This window comes from Clavelina lepadiformis, chromosome 8 (genome assembly GCF_947623445.1).
Source record: "Clavelina lepadiformis chromosome 8, kaClaLepa1.1, whole genome shotgun sequence".
NCBI lineage: Eukaryota > Metazoa > Chordata > Ascidiacea > Aplousobranchia > Clavelinidae > Clavelina > Clavelina lepadiformis.
The window spans coordinates 1,526,558-1,548,456 of NC_135247.1; the positions used below are offsets into that span (position 1 = coordinate 1,526,558).

The window sequence follows — 21,899 nt, forward strand, 5'->3', positions numbered from 1 at the left end:
GTTGGCACATCCGCCTCGTTGCTGTGCTTTCGAAGCATTTCTACTGACGCGTACAACGGTCGTTCTGCATGAAGCCGGTCAATGGTATAAAAAGCTGGGAACCACTCAAAGGACTTGTTATAGAACACGTTTTGCCGAAATAGGTTTAAATCTTGACCTGAAACAATAATTTGACTCAAATGCGCTTTCACACTGGTTCCATCCTAGGTTTAAAACTTTCACGTAATTGGTTGTGACTCTTGGAACAAAACTATAAATATTGGAAGAAGACCAAGACCTAATTGAGTAAACAATAGAAATCGTACACGTGGATTTATTTCTTTAATACAGTTGTTCCGATTTGTATATTATTATGCGATTGGTGACTGATACATTGAAAGGCGCCCTCTTCAAGATACCAACAGATTTAGTCATATTTTTACGGTGGCTTCATTGCAACCTTGATTGTCCGTGTTTGTATTAGAAAGTCATTATCAGTTGTTACATCATAGTGGAGAGATCAATTTTTACGCGATAAACATCCACACAGATTTTGCCCGCCATTACTTGTGTGACTCAAATCTTCAGAGTTATCTTTTAGTGGTTTGCCTAACACGGAAACTCAACGGATAACCTAGTGCAGCAGTTTTACGCTTTGTTTAAAGTCTTTTTAAACATCTTTCTACTTGTTATGTCCGTGACACCATAGGTTGAACCTCCGTGCGGATTTTACGTTTGTTTAACCATAGCCAATACATCCCCTTACCACATATCATCAATACATACCATCGGGTACGCATTGACTATGGTTTAATCGAGCTAAACGGGCGAGCTGACTTAAATAAACAAACTATAAATTCATCGGCAAAGCTTTCAGGATAGAACGCGCTGTAACCAGACCATGATATTTTCAGAAGTTGATGGAAAATAGCAACTCAGATTAGAACAAGAAAAAACAAGCACGTTATTTTGATGACACGTCAGTATAAGTCCAATCAACATAATTTGCTTACGGCCTTTATAATATATACCGTACCAGTCAGCAAATATGCCTTATCAGACAAAGACTGTACGTTGTTGCTAGACATCTTTGTTCAATATTTAAACAGGCCTCTTCAGCTGTTAATAGAACCCACTGCGATATTACGTTTGTAGAACGCGTGAAGTTTGGGTTGGAGTTTGACATTATAACTTGTCTTAATGCCCGACACCCGATATTTTGCGGTTATTTGCTTATAATGCTATACGACAAAGGTTTTTTTGCCAAATCCATTTTTTGCACAGTATTCTTACAATACTGTTATTGGAAAATTAATTATTGTTAAAAGCTAAAGTGCTAATGCAAAATGTTACATCCATGGTTTTGCAAAAAGCAAAGTAGGCTACGCAAAATGGTTGTTTTGTCGTTAACTTTAAATCCATTTCAGAAATGATTTTACTGACATGTTGGAACCTGTATCGGTTCACACTCTATTGACACAAGGAAAAAAGGCGACTAGAAGGACGAAAGGAACGTTATTTGTCACAGTGTCACATTTTAAGTCATTGCAGTCAACAGTAAACACAGGTAGGTATTAGCCAGTTGTCGCTATTATTCGTGACTGGAAAAATGGTTGTTTTCAAAAATATTTCAATCAGTAGATAGACAGCTTTGTGACAATAGAGTATTAGAAACGTTTTCATTTTTTACACTGTGCATTGTGCGTGCATTGATTTTCTCATAGAACAAGTTGAGAAACGTATAAGTTACAAGAAAATAAGCGTTTTAGTTTTCGATGCAATTATTTTTGTTGTATTTGAGTTAACGAAAATTTAAAACTGCTGTATTCCGAATAAACGGAAAAGTCCTTTCTGTGTTGTTGAATAGACATCAGCTTGAATAGACATTTCTCCTTTTGTTTTTTTGGCGAGCGTTTCATAGCGGATTGAAACAGCGTATCCTGATTCGTCCGTCATCAAGAGCTACGCAAATAAAAAAAAGAGCGTTGTTTGCAAGACTCAGGTGAAACTTCAGTATCGAGCCCAGCTCTATTTTCTCAATACCTGCGCTTTTGCGACCGAGTTACTTGTCCTTTTTAGTTCATGTGTTTACGAGCGCCGCAAATTGCCATTCTTAGCTTGTAAGCGACTAAGGTGCGAGGGCCACAGGTAAACGAGCAAAAGCCAGCGAAGTATTTCTGTGTACTTCACAATTAATTAAGCTATGCCATGGAATGTGGCACTGCAGTTTTCTTGGTGCCAAATGGTCACAAAACTAGTGACTTACTGTTTTCTGTAACAGGTGGTTGATAGCAACCTAGTCATACCGAAAAAGTGCTGAGCGTTTTGTTCAAAGAGAAGATGTAGCATGATTGTAGAGTGATAAATCCAGACACTATGCACTCCCGCTACCGATTTAACCCAAATCGTCCCGCTAGAAAAGGATTTCTTTCCACTCCAGCAAATGTTGGCGTAAAACCCCACCCGTCTTCGCGTCTAGCTTCAACAATGGCGGCACCTCAAGTGAACATGAGCAACATTATTTACCCCAAACCTTGTCTTTCGTCGTCAGCAGAGTCGCCTTCGTTTGTTGTCCGATACCCGTCAAATGAAGAAGTTACGGCGTCACAAAACGGTGCGTTTCACCACCAGAGTTTAAGTATCGGGGTCTTGCACGGTACCAACAGCTCAAAGCATCCAAGCGTGGCAATCAAGCAGCGACCGTCGCAAACGCCTCAACCGGGTAAGGCGCCTACAGTCATCCGGACGCCAGCTCCACAAGCTCCGCCCCACCCAAAGAAGCCACAAACGCCAGGTCCAAGGTCTCCACCTCAACCTGCTGTCGTAAATGTGCCGAAGCAACAACGACCTCCTCCGATTGTCACGCTAGCACAAAGTCAAACTCAAGGAGCAAAAATGCCCCAAACGGGCAATCCGTCCCCAGTAAATGCAAACAAAACGTCGCCCAAGAAATCTCCTCAGCAAGGAAGTTCTGGAAGCGCAAAGACAAGCCTAACGCCATCTCAAACGGTAAATAAGTCCGTACCAAAACGACAGTCACCCCCTCAACGTAACCAACCCGTTGTGCCAGAACACCGAGGTCCTCCTACAAGAAGCTTATCCGAACCACATTATTCTCCAGTGAAAGTAATGGAGAGCTACTCTAACCAATCTGACTTTGTGAATGGTTCTGTTCCAACAGCAGTCAACTGCGGAGTTCCAGCGGCACAGCTTCAACCGCCACGTTATCCAGTCGAGCATTTCATGGAAAACCAAGGGAACTTTGATTACTTACAAGAAGAAGACAACGAAGATGAAGAAAAAGATGTAAACGTTAACAACGAAGTAGAAAAGGATGAAGAAGAATTTTTTGATCAAACTGAAGCCAGCACGTCAGAGAGCAGCTTTGACGAAAATTCTTATAATTACTCAAAGCCTCCGACGCGTTCTCCACCGCGATCTGGAGGAAGCCAGTGGGATACACCAACATCACGAAAACAAGCCACGCTGCGGCAAAACTCCCTTCCGCAGCAGGCATCCTCATCTTTTACTGCTCGGCCAAAGAGGCAAGCTTCACATTCAGCTAAACCTGCATCTATATTAAATATAGTTCAACCTGTGGCGAGCACCGCGTTAGGAGCCCTCATCGCAGGTTTGGATCCCTCACGAGACACAAGTCCACGTACTTCCCCTGAAGAGCTTGTAAGTTGGAAACATTAAATAAGCACAAATTTAATCCGCTCAAAAGAGCTCTGTTTTTATCTTGGATGCATAAATAGGATTAGAGGCTGTCTGCCTGTATCAATTTCGACACTTCTGTTTGCAGAGCTTGTTTGATGTCGTGTCTTTGTACAGTCAACTTCAGCTTTCTTGTCAAACTTATAACATCAGAATGGTTGAGGTAAGAGCGAATGTGAGCACTAAACAGCTAACGTCAACTCAATTTGTTAAATACCATCGTGTGCCTTAGGCGTCTGTTGGACTGGACGACAACAGATTTGAAGTAATTCACCATCAAGAAGCTGCAGACGCGCGAAGGATTTTTGAATCGGCCAGGTATGATATCGGTCAACAGATGTGGCGAGATCGCAAAGCTGAGTTAGAAGACTTTCTGAAAATCGAGCGAGAAAGATTTAAAGAGTTTAACCGCACGAAAAGGGTAAACACTGCAAGTACATTAACCTCTATGCGTCTTGAGGCGTTACACGAACCATAAGTTGGAATTCTTTTTTGTAGGAGCTTAATCAAGAGAAGGAAAAAGTCCGTAGTCTACAAGACCACATAAACAGATTAAAAACAAAAGACAAAATGGTAACTAAAGTGAAAAACAACGATTGGTGAAGTTGGTGTTTAGCCTTTTTTGTCACTACGGTGAATTGATTTTATAACACAGCAAAGTTAAACATAGAGGTTATTGACCAAGCACCATTAACAAAAGCTTAAATACAACAGGGACCATTTTGGCCTCCTGAGAAAATCAAGTGCATTCTATCTAGAGAAGGATTACTTGGAAAAGGTGGGTTTGGAAGCGTTCGTCTGGCGTTTGTTGGTGCTCACGGTGCAGTGGCCATCAAATGCCTCGCCTTAACTGGAGCCAGGCAGGACATCGAAGCTGCTGAATCCAAGTAAATAGAAATTATTCTATAAAACATCATCATGTTGTCCTACGACTCCAGACAGAAGTTTGTAGATGTATTTAATTTATTAGAATTAAGGCGGAAATCGAGATGCTACGAAAAGCCAGTCACAAAAACGTCGTTCGAACATTTGGGTATACCAGATGGCCGGATGCGCTAGGTATTCTGATGGAGTACATGGCCGGAGGAAGCCTCTACACATTGCTGCTGGGCAAAAAACGAAACGGATACTATCAAGTACCTCACCTACCTGGATTAATTCTACTTCGAATTTGCACAGATGTCGCTTGTGGCGTGGCCTTTCTTCACCACGATTTCGAAAGTAAGCGCATGACCCATGGCGACCTGAAGCCACATAATGTGCTTTTAACGGCTGATCTTCAATGCAAAATCGCCGATTTCGGAGGAGCGGACTTGGCAACATGTACAACAACGTCAACCTTAGGCCTAATTAATGGCACCGGCACATCCCACGAGTATACCCCGATGTATTCAGCCCCAGAGCGACTGGAAAACACCACAGCAAGACCGAGGAAAGCCATGGACGTCTACAGCACTGGATTGATATTCCACGCTGCCTTGTCACGAGAAGCTCCCTTTCCGAGACATATGAAACGAAATGAAATTGTGCGCTTTGTGTGCAACGGAAATCGCCCGGAAGTTGACATGATCGAGCGTCACATCGAAAGATTGGATGACGAAGATGAAGTGGAGATCTTTGAACTTATCCAAGACGAGATGAAGAAGTGTTGGAGACAGGAACCAAAAGAGCGGCCGACCATGGCGGAGGTCAAAGAAAATCTCCAAAGACTGCTTTCATCGCAAGATATGGAAATGATCCGCAAAGACGTTGATGAGATCATGCAGTACATGAAAATATCGGCCAAGACAATATCTGCTCAACAGTACCGGTGTGGTCCAGTAGAAGAACTCATTCCTCCGAGCTTCACGCCTATAATAGATATCTAACGTGCACACCGAGGCGTGATTATAACATGCAAGCCTTTCGCCTTTCATCATTCAGCCACTGTGTTATCGCCTCAAAATTATGAACAAAATTCAATGCAAGAAGCTCAACAGGTGAAAAATAACGTCGCAGTAAATTACTTTTCTTTAACTTTCGCAGTAACATCAGTTACCGACCGACCTTTCAACAATGCAAAGTTGTTTTTTGCAAGTTTTTAGTTAATCTAGTATCATTGCAAATAAATGTGTAGCACGTGCCATTTTTGTGAAATAAAAGTAATTAATCTCTCATAAACATAATCTTTATTGCAATTTAGGCTTTTAGGCAGAAAATATCATAAAAGCACTAATTGTACAAGAAATACAAATCACCTCTAGAAGTCTCAAGTAGGTAGCAAGTACCGCATTGTTCTTTGTGCAAATAAAGTTTACAATGAAGCTATAAAAGTGACAATAGTACAAATGTTTGGCATGACATTCGGTAAAACAAAACTGTTCCATTTAGGTTCAAATTTAACTTTAACTATCAAACAAGGAATTTCTGTTAAAAAATCGGAAGCAGTTTTTGCGTCATTATCACAAACGCGCTTGGGTAATGTCTTTGGCATAATACCAAGAACAAAAAGAAATACTGGATAAAAGCTCGAGTAACACAACATCGGCCAACATTATGACCTATTTGGCTTAGCAAATAAAATTATCAACTGTTCAACATAAATTTCGTACACTTCATCCAAACGAGATCACCATAAAATCAATTAGGAATGGCATAGACAAAAGTAAAAAATATAGAAAAAGGCTTAGAAGCGGAAGAGGCAGCATAAAAGTGACTCGCAATCAAGACTAAGAAAGACCGCAGGGGAATTTGGTTATGGCAAAGGTTTTCACCTTGAAGCATGTCTTCTGTTGCTTTGATTTTTATTGAAACATGTCATTAGTGCACCAATTTTTGCTCAAATTTATATTTGATACTTTTAAACTGGGCAAGACAGTGTTGGAATAAATTTCACTCGATCTGTAAATTGTTTAACAACATCCGCCATATTTAGATATTGTGCTTGCAACGATACTGATTTTCTTTGAATCCAAAACTTTGCTTTTTGATAGTTTCAGTTGAATTCAAAATTTGGTGACTTTTAATTTTCTTTTTATACATCTCAGTTATAATGGCGATTTACATGGTGGGTTTTGAATGACATCATAACTGACATTTGTGGAAAACTAATTTGAAGTAAAATTTTTGGCTATTGGAAGCCCTGCTTGCTACAGGTTATATATATCTTGATGGAATATTTTGTAATTGTTTTTGTGTCAGTGTGTGTTGTGTACGAGCTTTACGTTGTCATTGTGTTCGCTATTCATAGGTTTGACATTTATTGTAGCCTATTTGTGAAATGAAATGCCGGTACGATTGGTCTTAACAATTATGACCTAACAATCAACTTGCCTGGTTTCCAGGATCGATTGCATTGAGAGAAAAAGGACGGTAATTTTGTGACGCAGAATTGGTCAGTATAAACGATCAAAAAGTCATACGTCATCACACGTCATAAACAGCAGCACAATTACAATGAATTCATTGGACTGAGATAATTGATGTAAATTAATGTGATAATATTTCAGTTTAAGAGTTTCAAGTTATTATTACTACGTGTAACGATTTACTCTTTGACGTACAAACGAAGCAGCTTTCAATACACCAGCCAAACTATATTTTCGCTACAGTCACCAGAAAACCTATGTGTATGGCTGAATTAACACGCGAAACGCCGCTTCACATCAATCAGCTGCGCTTCAGGCAAAATACAGAATGAGCTCAGCAATGAAAACGGTTCACAAATTAAGCCACAAATACTTGCAAACCAATCAGGGGTTTGCTGCCTTACATGTGAAACATGCTGTTTGTGACACAGATTCTGGCGTAACGACAAGAGTCAAGAAACATTGAAGGAAGGAAGAAGATAGATTTATGTTATAACATTTAAGTTAAGTCAACAAGAAACTGTGCAAAATAGCTGCGAACACAATTTGTTTCAGTGAAATAGCAGCTTTAAAATTATGGTAGATTTGAAGAAAACTTTGTAAATTGATTTAAATTATTTACTAATAACATTTTTTGCTTGTAGAGTCCTCTGCGTAGGTGCGGTGATAAATTTGAGAATTTGTTGACTAATTGTATAATTAACTGATTTACTGAAGGCATGTGGTCTAAGCTTATCGTAGATTGTCGACTAACAGCTCGTTTGAAAAGCTCTCTGCAGAAAACAGAATGATTTTACTGGGCCTTGGATAGAGTTCACTATTATTATTCCCAGTGATTAATATAACCAGCGCGCAGCTGACAGACGCAACAGGCGCAATAATTTCTCGTGAGTTTGCATACTTGCCATTGATTAGTACTATAGATTAACATTAGTTTTTTGTGATATCATAATATAACAGTGGTCGGTCAAGTCAACCCATGACTTGGGTTGTGCTGCGCTAAACGGACCTTGAACTCAACATAACATTTTGCTATATGTGCTGTAATTTGCCATTTGTTAGTTTAACGTGTTGTGTGAAAAGAGTGACAGTTTGTCAGTGCATAATAATGCTAATTAGACATTGAGTATAAATTGTTGGTATGCTGTTTTCAGGTTGCATGAAGTCGTGCTTTGGTCATTATTACCTTGTCTGTGTCCCTGAGGCATGGAGAGCATTGCTGCGTCTGTTGTGGCTTGCCAGGCCAATGAGAACGGCTACGAGGGAACGTCATTATATAGAGGTGACGTCATGTGGTACAGCGTTGTCTTAGTTTTTCTTATCACCATTCATGTTGTTTATATAATCAGGACGACATGTACAATGACTTTTCTGTCTGATTCTGGTGTGGTCCGTGTGCTATTTGTCAGCTCACACGAAAGATGGATACGTTCAGTTACACGAAGTACTGCTGCTCGTGCGATGTCTGTTATAGTTGTGAGGACAATACTGTTGCTTTTCTTTAAACTTTGCTCATGATGTCATGGACTACATATTTATTTTCCCCATTTAATGTGCTTTCAATTTTTAGCTTTGGCTGAGTTTTTCGTGCACTTCAACACACTACACAGTACATCCGGAATTACGTGTTTGAAATCGTTATTTCATAAACTTATTCCATTCCTGCCGTCACTTCGTCACGTCGTCAATCACGTGCCCGCCCACTTTGCTCTCTATTCTATTTGCGTCTGAAATTTGTTGTTTGGAAAATTTGCGTTTATGTCTGCACCGATGTGCATTGATGAAATGACAAACAATATAAAAGACATTGTCCTTAGTATTTGCATCATGTGATAAAACGTTTTTATTATGCATAGATATTAAACCATGCTCATATAAAGTTGGTTTTCTGCAAGACAGAAAAGTGATAGATTAGAAGCCAACCATTACATGGAACTGATTTTAAATTATGCCAATTGTAACACAATCATCGCACATCAATGATAAAGCCCCATAAGGTTGCAGCCATAGAATCCCTTCATATAATTTTGTTTCAATCGCTCCAGGCATCAGGTCCACTTACTATTTACGTCAGCGGAAAATAATCCTCACGTCATGATTTAGGGATAATTCAATACAAAGTCACTAAATCAAGCTTCACTTCATTTACTTTGAAAAAAAAACATTTGATGGTTGTATGTATTTTTAACTGTATTAGAAAAACCGTGGTGTAGCTCGAGGACAGCTGAAATACATTCAGTGCAATGGGTACCGGGTTCGAATCCCTGTATGTAACCTTTCCTTTATACAAGAATCAACACCTGATGCATGGTTAAATACGATAATTTAACGTTGTCTAGTTGCCACTTGCGTCCTGCGACACTGCACTCGTTGCGATAGGTTCGATACCCAGCTATGTACGGCAGCCCAACTCACGGCCATAAGCGTAAGGGCCGTAAGTCACTTTTTCCACACTTAAAGCCACTCTTTACGTGAAGAATTAGAATTCCCCATGGGAGTTTTCCTATTTTTAAGACTTCTCTCGAAGTTAAGTGTTTTATCTAGTTTAAGTAATTGTCTAGAAAGTAGGTGCTTTCTCTAATTATAGGACTTTTCTACGCATCAGGTGCTTTCCCTACATTTACAACTTCTCTATAAATTAAGTGCTTTACCTACTTTTAGGACTTTTTGATTATTTAGGTGCTTACCCTACTTTTAGGGATTATCTATGCATTAGGTGCTTCCCCTAATATTAGGAATATTCTATAAATTAGGTGCCTCCCCTACTATCAAGGATTTTCTATGCATTAGGTGTTTCCCCTACTTTTAGGAATTTTCTATAAATTAGGTGTTTCCCCTACTATTAGGAGTTTATTATGAATTAGGTGCTTCCCCTGCTATTAGGAATATTCTATGCGTTAGGTGCTTCCCCTACTATTAGGAATTTTCTATGCATTAGGTGCTTCCCCTACTATTTAGAATTTTCTATGCATTAGGTACTTTCTTTAGCTTTAGGACATGTCCAGAAATTAGGTGTTTTTGCCTAGTTTTAAGAGTTTTCAAGGAATTGAGTATTTTTTACAGTCATGCGACGATGCACTGCACATAGTAAACGACGCAGTTGGAATATTTGGGTTGACGCCAATGTCTGGCTTTAATCAACTTCTCTTATGGTGACTGCAATTCTTAGGACAAGCAAACTGACCTGTCAACAACACGCATTTTATAACACGCCTGGTACGTCAGCCGTTTTGACTTTCGAAATTAAGGATTCCACATCTCATCTTATTTTGGTTCGGCCGAAAATCGAACCATCACTTCTACGAGCAAGTCTTAGTATTGCAGCCTTTAGCCTTGGCTAAGCGATATATTATTTAGATTAGTATTCACTCTTGTATTTGCTGTTTTAAAACCTGTAACCCATAAAATCATTTTGGTAAGAAAGTTTGCATTTCATTCCCAACACCAAAACCGTAATGATATAGCAACAAAACGAAAATAAGGAGGAACATGCGCTATGTATATAAGCTTGAAATTAAGTGAAAATAAAAGGAACTTGTATATAAAAAGGCACAGAGTTAAATAGAAAAATATCAAGGCAGGTTAAGCATCAACACCAGCCCATTTGCAAAATTCTGATATAACGATCAAGTAGAGATTTTCTTTAGCAAGCAACTAAGTTTCGGTCGTCGGTTAAAAGAACAGTAAAATGAGTCTTTGCATTTTCGCCATTGGTTAGCTCTTCGTACTTTGGATCACAGTAGTATCAAATCGTCGTTTGTCCCGTACAAATGTAAACCACGTTTCGTGTTGATCCTCTATCATAATTAAGCTTGGTGGGGGTTAGAATTCACGAACCTTGTCACCCGTATCCAACTGGATCTGGAACAGAAACAATTGGAGAGGGCTGGAGCTTTGGGTGGCGTGTTAACGAAAATTTCTGCTGTAGAATTCCACCACCATTGCGGCAATCTCTTTCACCTTTATTGCGTGATCAGTGCTCCCCGTACTGTCTTGGGTCAGACCTTGCAATTCGGCCAACACTGAACAACAAGCAACAGCTATTAAGGATTCAAGCCATGGTAAACTAGGTAAATGTTTCTACAACTTACCAACAAGTGGGACTACTCCAATCATGAAGAGACCGAGGACTGAAACAGGGTTTTACGAATTAGGAATTAGTTGTGGTTTAACATGGACAGTACCATTACGTGTGTCACCTGACTCCAGAGATGTCTGACGCAAAAAGAAATAACATACCAGCAAATTCTTGTCTTTAAAAGTCGAAAATTGGTAAACAAACTTGATTTATGCACGTCTAATGTTGCAAGAAGTAGCATCTTCATCAATAAGCATCCTAAATCGAATAATTAAACTGTGGCTAACGCTCACGCCAATGCATTCAATATCAAAACACACCATGAGGTATTGCAGATACCTCAATGAGGTGGGTAAAATTACCGGCATAAACATGTCATTACATTAAAAGGTTTTCGAGCAATAATTAGCAAGTACATCACCACCAAATATTTATTTAATTTCTTGAACAATACCAGTACATTAGTTTAGTAGTTTTGGTGACAAAAAGGCATTTCTGATAGCATTAGCCACAAATTACCATGTCGTTGTCAAACCTGTATTTGGTATTTTTCTTTTTTTGTGTTTAAGTTTTTCTTTCTTAAGTGAATCGCATAAAGCTCTCAACTGGAATAAAACATCATCCTGTCTGGTTTCCTCCTCTGACTCAATGTTTTGGAGTTTTGCATCATCTTCGAGGATCTTGTCAAAATAACATCATAGCTGGTTTAGTACTGCAAAAACACATCGCCAAGATGACCATAAAAGCATTTACCGTTTCAGGTTGATCATCCACACTCGACAAGCAATGAGCTGATTCTTGCAAGGAAACCACATTTTCAATCACCACCACATACCTGGCAACAACAAATTGGTTGAAGGGTAAACGTACAAAACCTTAATGCACAAATTAGTGACTATCTACTGTATTTGACGGCGTATGCTATTAAGTATTTTCCAGAAAAAAATGATTTCATAATGACTAAGCATATGTGCGCAGTAAAAGAAAGCACAACTGTGAATTTATCTTTCATGGAAGCATTTGATAAAATGTGGCAAGAAAACAAAATCACCTCATATACAGCAGAAGGCATTACGCAAAACTTTAGCTAGAGTCGGCATAAAGTAACTTACACCTATGTTGTGAAGCTAAGATACCTTCCTTACTTGAATACAAGTAGTTGGCTGCTTCATTCCGCAAAGATATTCCACAATGTCACAAATCAAGTCAAGATGTATGCAGTTGAAAGCTTTCACTCACTGCTGAGGGGAAGCACATTCTGTGATGAGAACAAATCGTGGTTCATGTTCGGTTTGTGACAAAGGTGCAAATCCAGAAAACAGAAGTCTTCTCGTAAACTGACCTGTAGGAAATTTTTTATTCTTTTAGTAAATGACAGTTTTAATGTATTACCGATAGTGTTTTAGTAAAAATTTTGTAAAAGTATGTTTGTGTTAATGCAGGTACTTAAGACGGACGGACGACTCCGTATGTTCCTCTGCCTAAGAACCCATCTTCAACCGGTGCTAGTATATCACGTGGTGGGTGGTATAGTGATGTCTATGAAAAGACAATTTTCGTCATGCTGCTACCATGAAAGCTATTGCTAACATAAAATGTAGCACAGTATAACGGATGTGCAGCGGTCCCAAATAAAAACATACGCTGCACAATGACAACAAAAAAAGTTATACCATGAGTCCTTATATGCCCTTTTGGGTGAAATAAAAGTTAGCAACCCAGTTTGTCATAAATATAATGTTTATTGCAATTTTCGCTGTACACCTTCGCTGTACGCTGTACTTTTAACAAAAAACAACTAAAATATTTACAGCAATTTTGTATGCAAAAGGATTAAGTGTGATTAAGAATCACAATGAGAATTACTTGTGTTCCAAGCACATTCATTATGACAAAATATTGCATACGCTTGATGTCAAGACGTTGCATACGTAAACAAAAATTGGATTTTGGTGCAAATTGCTACGATGAAGAAACTATCAAACTGCTCGGCAAAAAATATCAAAACAGTACAAATTGTACAAGAAATACAAATCACCTCTAAAAGCCACAAATAGGCAGCAAGCACCGCATTGTTCTTTGTGCAAATGAACTTTACAATGAACCTATAAAAGTGAAGGTAAAGCAAGATTGTTCCACTTAGGCTCAAATTTAACTGTAATTATTAAACAAGGAATTTCTGTTAAAAAATCGGTAGCAGTTTTTGCGTCACCATCACGAACGCGCTTGGGTAATGTTCTAGGCGAAACGCAAGGAAAAAAAAGAAATACTGAACAATAACTTGAGTAACACAACATCGGCATTTGGCCTCTACTGTTTAGATGTAATAAAATTATCACCTACAAAATATAAATTTTTTACCCTTAATCCAAAGGAGATCACTATAAAATCAATTGGAAATGGCATAGATAAAAGTAAAAAATATAGAAAAAGGCTTAGAAGTGAAAAAGGAAGACCGCAGGGGAATTTGGTTATGGCCACGATCACAATAAATTAGCTATGGCCATTACAACATACAACACGATCAACTACGGTAACAAGGTAAGGTAACAAAACTATCAGCAAACTAGACACATTTGAAAAGGGATGAAAACATTGAAAGCATTCTTAAGATTGATCTGAAGTAAAACTTTAGAGGTTCAACGAAAGGTGAAGAAATCAAAATTTGGCGGATGAAAATGCTGAATAGGCTTACAGGCATCTGGGTCATAGGAAGGAACTTTGATGTCTATGTGCTTGGTGATATCGGCCACATGCTGAGCAATGACAGCTTGATCCTTGGTAGAAAGACACTGCAGGAGACGATCACGAACATCCATCATGGAAGGCCTCTCATCAGGATTGTGCTCCCAGCATTTCACCATTTCATCCTTGAGAAGATCAATGATGGCAACATCCGCATCATCAGTCAAGCTTGCCTTGAGATCCTCAACATCATCAAGAGGAGGACGGTAGTGGCTAGAACGAATGAGAACAACGTATTGGTCCGGTGACATATCTTCTTTACTGTTCTGATGTGGATGTTTACGAATCAAGGCTGCTCTAAGGGTCATAGCAAAGCTGAAAGTGTCCATAGATGTTCTTGTCTTTGTAGGGCCTCGAAGACGTTCAGGTGCCGCATAAACAGGCGTCAGCTCTTTGTGCCGTGGCTCTGCATCAGCGGTCGTGGTGTTGCCACTGCACGTGGCAAGTTCGGCGCCACCCAGGTCACTCAATTTGCAGTGCAGATCTGCTGTCAGCAAAATATTTTGAGGCTTCAGGTCGCCGTGAGTGATGCGCTGTTGGCTGGTTGAACCATCGTGAAGGTAGGACATGGCACCTGCCACCTCGGTAGAAATACGCAGCTGCACGACTGCTGGTATGAAAGGAACTTTAAACCTGTTTCCAACTTCACTAAACAGAAGAGAGCAAAGAGTACCGCCTGGTAAATACTCAAGCAGTATACCCATAGCACCATGCCACTGCGTGTAACCAACGATGTCAACAAGGTTGGTGTGACGAACTTTGTAAAGTAGCTTCATTTCTTCAACACACCTAAAGCACGATAAACATTAAAATCTAACAGAATAACAAGATTATTACTCTTGTGATACTTTCTTTAAACATATATACGTTTTCGAGCTTGATTATCATATGTAAATCGACAACGACAAACAACACCGGTACGTACTGAGGATAATAAAAACAGTGTTGACAGTTTTAAAAATATTTCCTACTTCCTCATTTTTTCTGAAATTTCCTCCGCAGATCCAGTTACAGGCAAGCACTTAACAGCCAAAGCACTATGGCTTTTTGTGAAGACACGGCGGACGACTCCGTATGTTCCTCTGCCTAAGAACCCATCCTCAACCAGTGCTAGTATATCACGTGGTGGGTGGTATAGTGATGTCTATGAAAAAACAATGTTCATCATGCTGCTACGATGAAAGCTACCGATAACATAAACAGTATTACATCTTTCACTTAGAGCATTGTATATCAGATGTACAGCATTCTCAAATAAAACATATGCTACAACGGTAATAACACTTAAGCTATACCATGAGTCCCATTTTGTCAAGTTTTGTCATTTTCTCCATTTCATGGGAACGATGTTTCAATTCCTGTTAAAGAAGACATATGACAGCAGGGTAAAAGATAAATCACACAGCCACAACAAAAACACAACCAACAGTATGTTGGGTTTAAAAGTCATCATACAAACAAAACAATTAGTTCACGGTTATTGAGAACTGAACATGTTTTGGATTCGAGACTTCCCAATTGAGAGGATGTCATATTAAAACAAAGAAATGTTATAGATGAATATTCTAGTGACATGTCATAGGTATAATAAATGTAAGCACAGATTCCATAAATGTAGCAACTTATGTCATCCAGTGCCAAATAGCATTTTTAAGCACTGCAAAAGTAGGCTACTACTTGCGCAAGATAATATAATAGCATTGCTTGCCTTGACAGAAATGCTTGCGTAAAAATGGTTTCTGTGAAGCAAAAAAGGAGGGGACCCAAGTGTAAAACCTGAATCAGTGGGAACATTCAACATGATAACAATGATGTCAAACGTCCAGGCTTGGTTTTGGATTCAGCATGCCGATAATTCAATCATATCAGCATAAAGCATCCAAATAAAAGTATCATATCATTGGAAACTTTTACCAGTTTATTTCAGAAGTTCTTTTACCTTCAGAGTTTTACAACATGATCAATTTAACACTAGAACGGCCGGAAAACAAGTTTACCTCTAACGGCCGGTGGTGTCGAAAACGACACCATCCTTAAAAATGTACTTTTTGATTTAATTTAGCGAAAAACTCAAAACTAAATACTTCCGTAATGAATTTAGGATGTATTTTTCTTGTTCAGTAGAAACAAAAACTAACATAGCTACAGCAATTCGACCTTTGATGACGTTGCACAAGTTTGTAAGAAACGAAAAAAAACAATATTTATGAGTTGAAACATAAACAATCATTATTCTGATGGTAGGTATCTTAACAAAACGCTAACTATTGCAGAAAAAGCTCATATGTTTCCCACACACAATGTGATAAGTCTTTAGAGTTTACAGCAGGACCCATGTTGATCTATTTACGTCGGGCAGTTTTTGCATTGTGTAAATTTCCAGTCGCCGTTACCACACACTCCGCAAGTTGGCCTGTTGCAGTGACTTCAAACTGTAACTATATAATTTTACGACTTTCTTCCGCACATTTCCTTCGCTTTCCAGATGGTCTTCTCTGCGCTGGGTTCACTTCTCTTTGGACCACCTGCTTCTGCTTCACCACGTAAGCATCCCTCAACCCCTCCGTAAGCTGGAGTATGAAGCTTCGTCGGCCGATTTTGCTACCGAAACATTTTCTGTGCAGAATCCAGGAATTTAGCTCTACTATGTCCAGTAGTTTTGTCCAAACAGCCAAAGGTCATCGTCTACTTGCTGCATGAGTTGTGTATTTTCTCGCCGTTTGGTCATTAAACGTCCACGCCTACCTTCTTTTGTTTTGGCCTACTGTACAGTTTATAGCCTAGCTCTGCTAATAGCGTATGGCATACACTCCATACGTTGCACAAAAACTGTCGTGTGCATTTTACAGTTCGCCTTCGCTGCAAAGCAAAGCGAGTTTGTATTGTGCAAATGTACATGGACAAAGTACGTTTAGGATGTCATAAACTCTCCGTAAAAGTTGTATCTAAATGAGATAAACAATCACTTGAAAAGATAAAAACTGGGCTAATCTCAAGTATATGTTAGTTGCAAGTGCAATCGTGCGAAGTAAAAAGATTTTGTAGTCTACTGAACCTCTAAAATCATCTTGGTGTCGATTTCGACACCTCGGCCGTTGAAGGTATAACAGGTTGTAAAAAATAAATCGAAAATCAAATTTCGGTAAATGTTACTTATCCATACTCTTTCAAGAAAGTTAGGAAGCTACTGAAAATTTTATATCGTTGCAACTGCTTTTACTAAAAAAAAATATACATCAAAATTCAAAAAGTGTCGATTTCGACACCTCGGCCATTCTAGTGTTAATCAATTAGATTTTCAGTACATTGCATGGTGGTTGGTCGATTCAACCAACGAACGATTAAACCCAGAACAATCCAGCCCACAGACGTTGTTTGGGTCGTCCTGTCTTTAGCCGTTCTGGGTTAAATCGTCCTGGGTTGAATTAACTTGGAACTATATGGTACACACACAATATTAATTATCCTGTAAAAACCTATAAACTGTTGGGCAAAAATTACTGCTATTTATGACTATAAAATAGTGATACAAGTCAAAGTTTTACTGTCAGTGGCAAAAAAATCGAGTTCTTGTACGTTCATAGGCTTCAGGGATACGCGAGACCGAAAGGACCTCCTACCTGTTGCCTCTCGAAGGTTTTCCTCATCTGAAATTCAACCTCCTGTAGATCCTTTAGAAAAAGAAGGATACTGGAGGAAAACAGGAGCTGAAACTCAGGATGTTTGGAGCAACAAGCTTCAAATTCTATAAGAGCCGCATCATGAGCTTTGCAATGCAACGATTGAAAACTTTCAAGCGATGTGACTTGTGAGATGCCAGCCTGGAAACATCAAAGAAATTAGATGTTCAAGCCCAATGATAACCATCCACACAGTACAATGATATAGTGGAAGACATCTTTCAACAGTAGTCGCAAACTAATAGAACCAGAAACTTAATATGTTACCGCCTCAAATAAAATAACGAATTTTATTTTTGTCTGTTTTGGACATTCAGATAAAAACTTGGTAATATTGCTTTAAATGAGAAAACAATCACTTGCTTATGAAGTCATGAATATTCACCTGCAGTTCATCTTCATATTTCTTCACACAGACAAATGAAAATTGTCTGCAGACATCATTAAGGTTTTCCTGTGAATTAAAAATTTCAAATAAAAAACAGGAACGATTTTTACAGAAATAAATCACATTCTGTACCTTTGTTATGTCAACCAATTAACATTGTTTAAGTGAACATACCTTAAACTTCATGAGGTCTTAAAGTGTATATAAGGCTGTGTTACCGCTATTATATTGCTATTCTTACAGCAACAATTGTATTCACAGCCTACAGATATTGTTTATGTGGTTTTACCTTCCTTTCATTGTTTTTAGAAATGAAACAGCTCCTGCACTGCATCAGGTCATTTTCAAGTATCCCAAAATATTCCAGATAAATTGAGCATTCATTCACCGGCTTCTCACAATGCCCTTGAAAGTATGCAATTGCGGTTCGAAACGCTCTGTCGCTGATGTCTTTCAAGACGTCATCAGGTACCCATTGATTCTTGACATTTTGCTGACAATGGTTGACATGAAAATTGATCAAATATACAAGCCAGAAAAAACAGTCGTCACCAGTTACTAATTGCCACCATGCAATACACAATGCTTTGCATGTCTTTCACTTTAATCTTTTCAGAATCAAACCTCGATTTTCCAGACACTTATTAATTTGCAGCAACTAATTAGCACAATTAAAAATTTATTTGTTACTGAGTACAGTTGCTCACCACAACTTGCCTTTTGTAATGATCAAGAGATAGTTTTCTTACTTCTTCCAATATTTTAGTCAGCATTTCCTTTTAACGTATATGCACAATATAGCTAAGAATTATGACAGCAACTTTTTATACAAAACCCAAGAAAATGTAGATAATAGATAGACTACATAGTAGATAATTAGGTATACATAGAACTGCAGGCGATTCCCCGAAAGTTTTGTTTATATAATGTTAACATGTGCAGTATACCATACCTGATTTTTCTCCTGGTACACTATCTGCAGTCTGTCGAAAGTATTTGTCAACTTTTCCAGGAGATGCCTTTTCAAACCCGGGTTGATCATGTAAAAATTACTGTTTAAAGCACACTCATGTGCGTTGCGTAGTTGGTCATCTGACAACATCACATGACAACGCTAAAAATAAAAAACAAACTGCAAAATATATGATAAATACCCATATACTATAAATATAAATGTACCGCAAAAAGTCAAATATATGCCGCAACGTGTTTCTTAGTACAAAATTGGTGCAACTTCAAACATTTATATTATTTTTTTGTCATTGATGCGATGAGGACGAAACAACACGACACCATAGTCACTTATTGTGTCTGTCTTAAAAGTAGAACATAAAATACAATTTTAAACACAACACAGCACGGGTAATGCTGTGTAAAACTATGAAATTAAAAGTCATACACAAATATGGGAAATACTAGAATACAGACCTCTTCCATAAAATCTTTGTAATTTTGCAAAAGCTCACATTCAATCTATATATATAATACACAAAACAGTAAAATTGGAACCAGTTGGTTCACAAAGCTCAGAATACTACCATAATCATACCCATATTTAAAGATATAATAACATGAATGTATTTTAAAAGCAGCTAAACAAAAGAAAGTGCTTAACGTGTTATCAAACACAATAAATTTTCTTACCTCTTGAACAATCTTAGGACAGACCGTGATCTCCAAGACCACTTCGCTTGACAAGACAACAGCAGGGTGCAATGATATTTGCCCAAGTTTCACTTCACCACGCCATACCTATACATAGACACACATTAACATGACAAATATACTTTGACACGCCACGATATATTAATGAATTTTTTGCTTGCAGAAAACATAACACTAATGCTGTACAGATACAGAATGTAATACAGAGGGCTGTCTGTGGTATATGTTTAACCTTTTTCCCATTCCGTGTGAAAAAGATTTCAACAGTATTCGGCAACTTGCTTTTTCGCAAACCGCATCCAACTGAATCCTTGGAGTTATATGGATGGGCCTGACACGTTCTCTGCAAGCTTCCGGTACAAATACTAAAAAAGAAAAAGTAAATAAAATCCAAAACACTCATTCACTCAACAGGCAATCAGGAAAAAAGCTTTTTCGAAACAGTAATTCAACTTTAGTTGAACCAAAATCTTTCATTAACTCAGAAATGAAATAAAGTTTGTGCCCGCATTACTACAAACTCATATTCACCTTCCATCTGGCCAGTAACCAAAAGAGTCTTTGGCCCATCCTGGATTGTGTCCAAAATTATAATCAGTTGGGACCAGTCCAACAACAACACCTAAGAATACGAGAAATAGTATTTATTTGCATTAACTAAACTTATCACAAACTCATGCAACAAGCTAAGAACATAATTACTGCTAGTTTCCAATAGTTGCCCTTACCCAGAAGAAAGTTCAGCCAGTTCATAACATTTAAGTCATTAAAATTAAAGCTTTAAAGCTAATCACGCCCGAAAGTATATCATGCCTATGATTTTCAACATTTTTAAACTTTGTTTTCAAGCTTTAAACACAAGTTCTTAATAGTACATAAAATTTCAAGAAAATTTTGCCTTGTGTATTTATTAAATTCATCGCAAACCTTTTCCCCTTTCCTGATGTAAAATCGTCACTTCAAAGTAGTTTTCTTTTTCAGTAAGACTTGATGTCAGAACAAGATGGCCGTGGCATGGTTTAGACTTGTCGTTCCTGACAAAAATTGAACTGATTAAGAATTATCTTTCAGCTTGCGATGTTTGGGCAATAAAATAAGTATATACTTCTCAGAGATTATAAATATTACTCAGATATTATCGTTTTATTAATTAGCATTATTATTATTATTGTTTTATTGATTAATCTTATTATTTTATTATTTCCATACTAAATTCACCTTACAATGTACCCGTCTAAGTTTATTCCAGTTGCTTTGTACCAATTTTTCATTGTTGGATGGATTTCTGATTACGATAAATATCCTACAAGCAGCAGTTGCCTATAGGTCATATTGGAAAAATGCTGGAATGTAAACGGACATTAACAAAAACTAGAATGGTTGCCCAGGCACTTGTGTAAGATTGTTACAGAATTGTTTAGTAGGAAATAGAAGTTGCAGCGACTCTAAAACATAAATATATAATGTTACAATATCTGATTACTAAACTTGATGTCTTTGGAAAGTGATTATCTGAAAGCAACTCATTTAAATTCTATTTTGCCAATAGACATAACCAACATGCTCTATGTATAACATATACTTTATTTTCTTCCTACCCAATACACAAATTAGGTATTTTCTGTCGGGTTTGTTTTGTGGAAATTATAGCCAAAACTTAATAAAATAAATTTACGTCTAAGTATATCTTCTAGGCTAATTTAAATTTCTGATATCATAATCAAAGAATATGGTAAATCAAACAGCAAAGTTTTGTTTTCCATGAGCCATGGCGGTGCACTTTAGATGTGTAATTTTGTTGCAATTCTTCTGCACACTCAATTTTTGTTGATTTAGAGATTGAAATAGTCTAACTGCATACATTACTGTGAAATTACCTCAGTGCACCTTTTCAGGTCATACGATCTTTTTTGCACACCTACACTTTTCATTTTTGGTTAATTGACACACACAAGATTTTGCTGAAAACGGCCATACCCTGCAGTCTGGAGGTAGGCCCAACTGTAAAACATGGCAGTTTTCGACTGGAAATAATGCGTGCAAAGACAAACATTTTGGCATGATGACATGCACAGAAACCTCAAATTCTTTGTTTATTTACCATCAATCGATGTAACAATTAAAAAGTTTGCTGTGCAAGGGCAAGATTCTAATACGTGCAGAGTTGCCATCATTTCTATTATCGACGTAACCTACCAGACTAAGACTGATTGACTATTGGCTACTCTGTAAAGTTCAAAGGTATGAGAAAAACATCAATTTTTTTATTTTGAAAAAATCTTTACATTTTTATATTAATT

The 21,899-nt window shown here is 38.0% G+C and overlaps 2 protein-coding genes and 2 long non-coding RNA genes across 5 annotated transcripts; 2 read left to right on the top strand and 2 right to left on the bottom strand.

Annotated features, from left to right (window-relative positions):
* Nucleotides 1-2,020: 2,020 nt before the first annotated feature.
* LOC143469567 (uncharacterized) lies at nt 2,021-5,861 on the top strand. The gene is made up of 6 exons (XM_076967317.1): nt 2,021-3,660; nt 3,785-3,859; nt 3,929-4,117; nt 4,195-4,269; nt 4,411-4,583; nt 4,667-5,861. The coding sequence occupies exons 1-6, from the start codon at nt 2,356-2,358 to the stop codon at nt 5,562-5,564; spliced, it is 2,715 nt and encodes a 904-aa protein (XP_076823432.1). The 5' UTR covers nt 2,021-2,355; the 3' UTR covers nt 5,565-5,861.
* Nucleotides 5,862-7,668: 1,807 nt separating this feature from the next.
* Nucleotides 7,669-8,933, top strand: LOC143469271 (uncharacterized). The gene is made up of 3 exons (XR_013119092.1): nt 7,669-7,930; nt 8,198-8,325; nt 8,393-8,933. It is a non-coding gene; the product is annotated as an uncharacterized LOC143469271 (long non-coding RNA).
* A 1,468-nt stretch (nt 8,934-10,401) lies between these two features.
* Nucleotides 10,402-12,711, bottom strand: LOC143468187 (uncharacterized). The gene is made up of 6 exons (XR_013118968.1): nt 12,267-12,711; nt 11,875-11,956; nt 11,657-11,801; nt 11,283-11,379; nt 11,135-11,173; nt 10,402-11,065 (listed from the first exon to the last, which is right to left on the bottom strand). It is a non-coding gene; the product is annotated as an uncharacterized LOC143468187 (long non-coding RNA).
* Nucleotides 12,712-12,843: 132 nt separating this feature from the next.
* On the bottom strand, nt 12,844-21,063 carry LOC143468186 (uncharacterized). Of its 2 annotated transcripts, none has more exons than XM_076965217.1 (14): nt 20,830-21,063; nt 20,527-20,633; nt 20,131-20,221; nt 19,832-19,964; nt 19,579-19,686; nt 19,363-19,407; nt 18,887-19,048; nt 18,642-18,710; nt 18,224-18,427; nt 17,932-18,000; nt 17,487-17,687; nt 15,162-15,224; nt 14,838-15,010; nt 12,844-14,655 (listed from the first exon to the last, which is right to left on the bottom strand). In XM_076965217.1, exons 1-14 carry the CDS (start codon nt 20,868-20,870, stop codon nt 13,761-13,763), a joined length of 2,361 nt encoding a protein of 786 aa, XP_076821332.1. In that variant the 5' UTR covers nt 20,871-21,063; the 3' UTR covers nt 12,844-13,760. The 2 variants fall into 2 exon arrangements, with proteins under 2 accessions (XP_076821332.1, XP_076821331.1); XM_076965216.1 differs by having other exon boundaries at nt 20,818-21,062.
* Nucleotides 21,064-21,899: the final 836 nt, after the last annotated feature.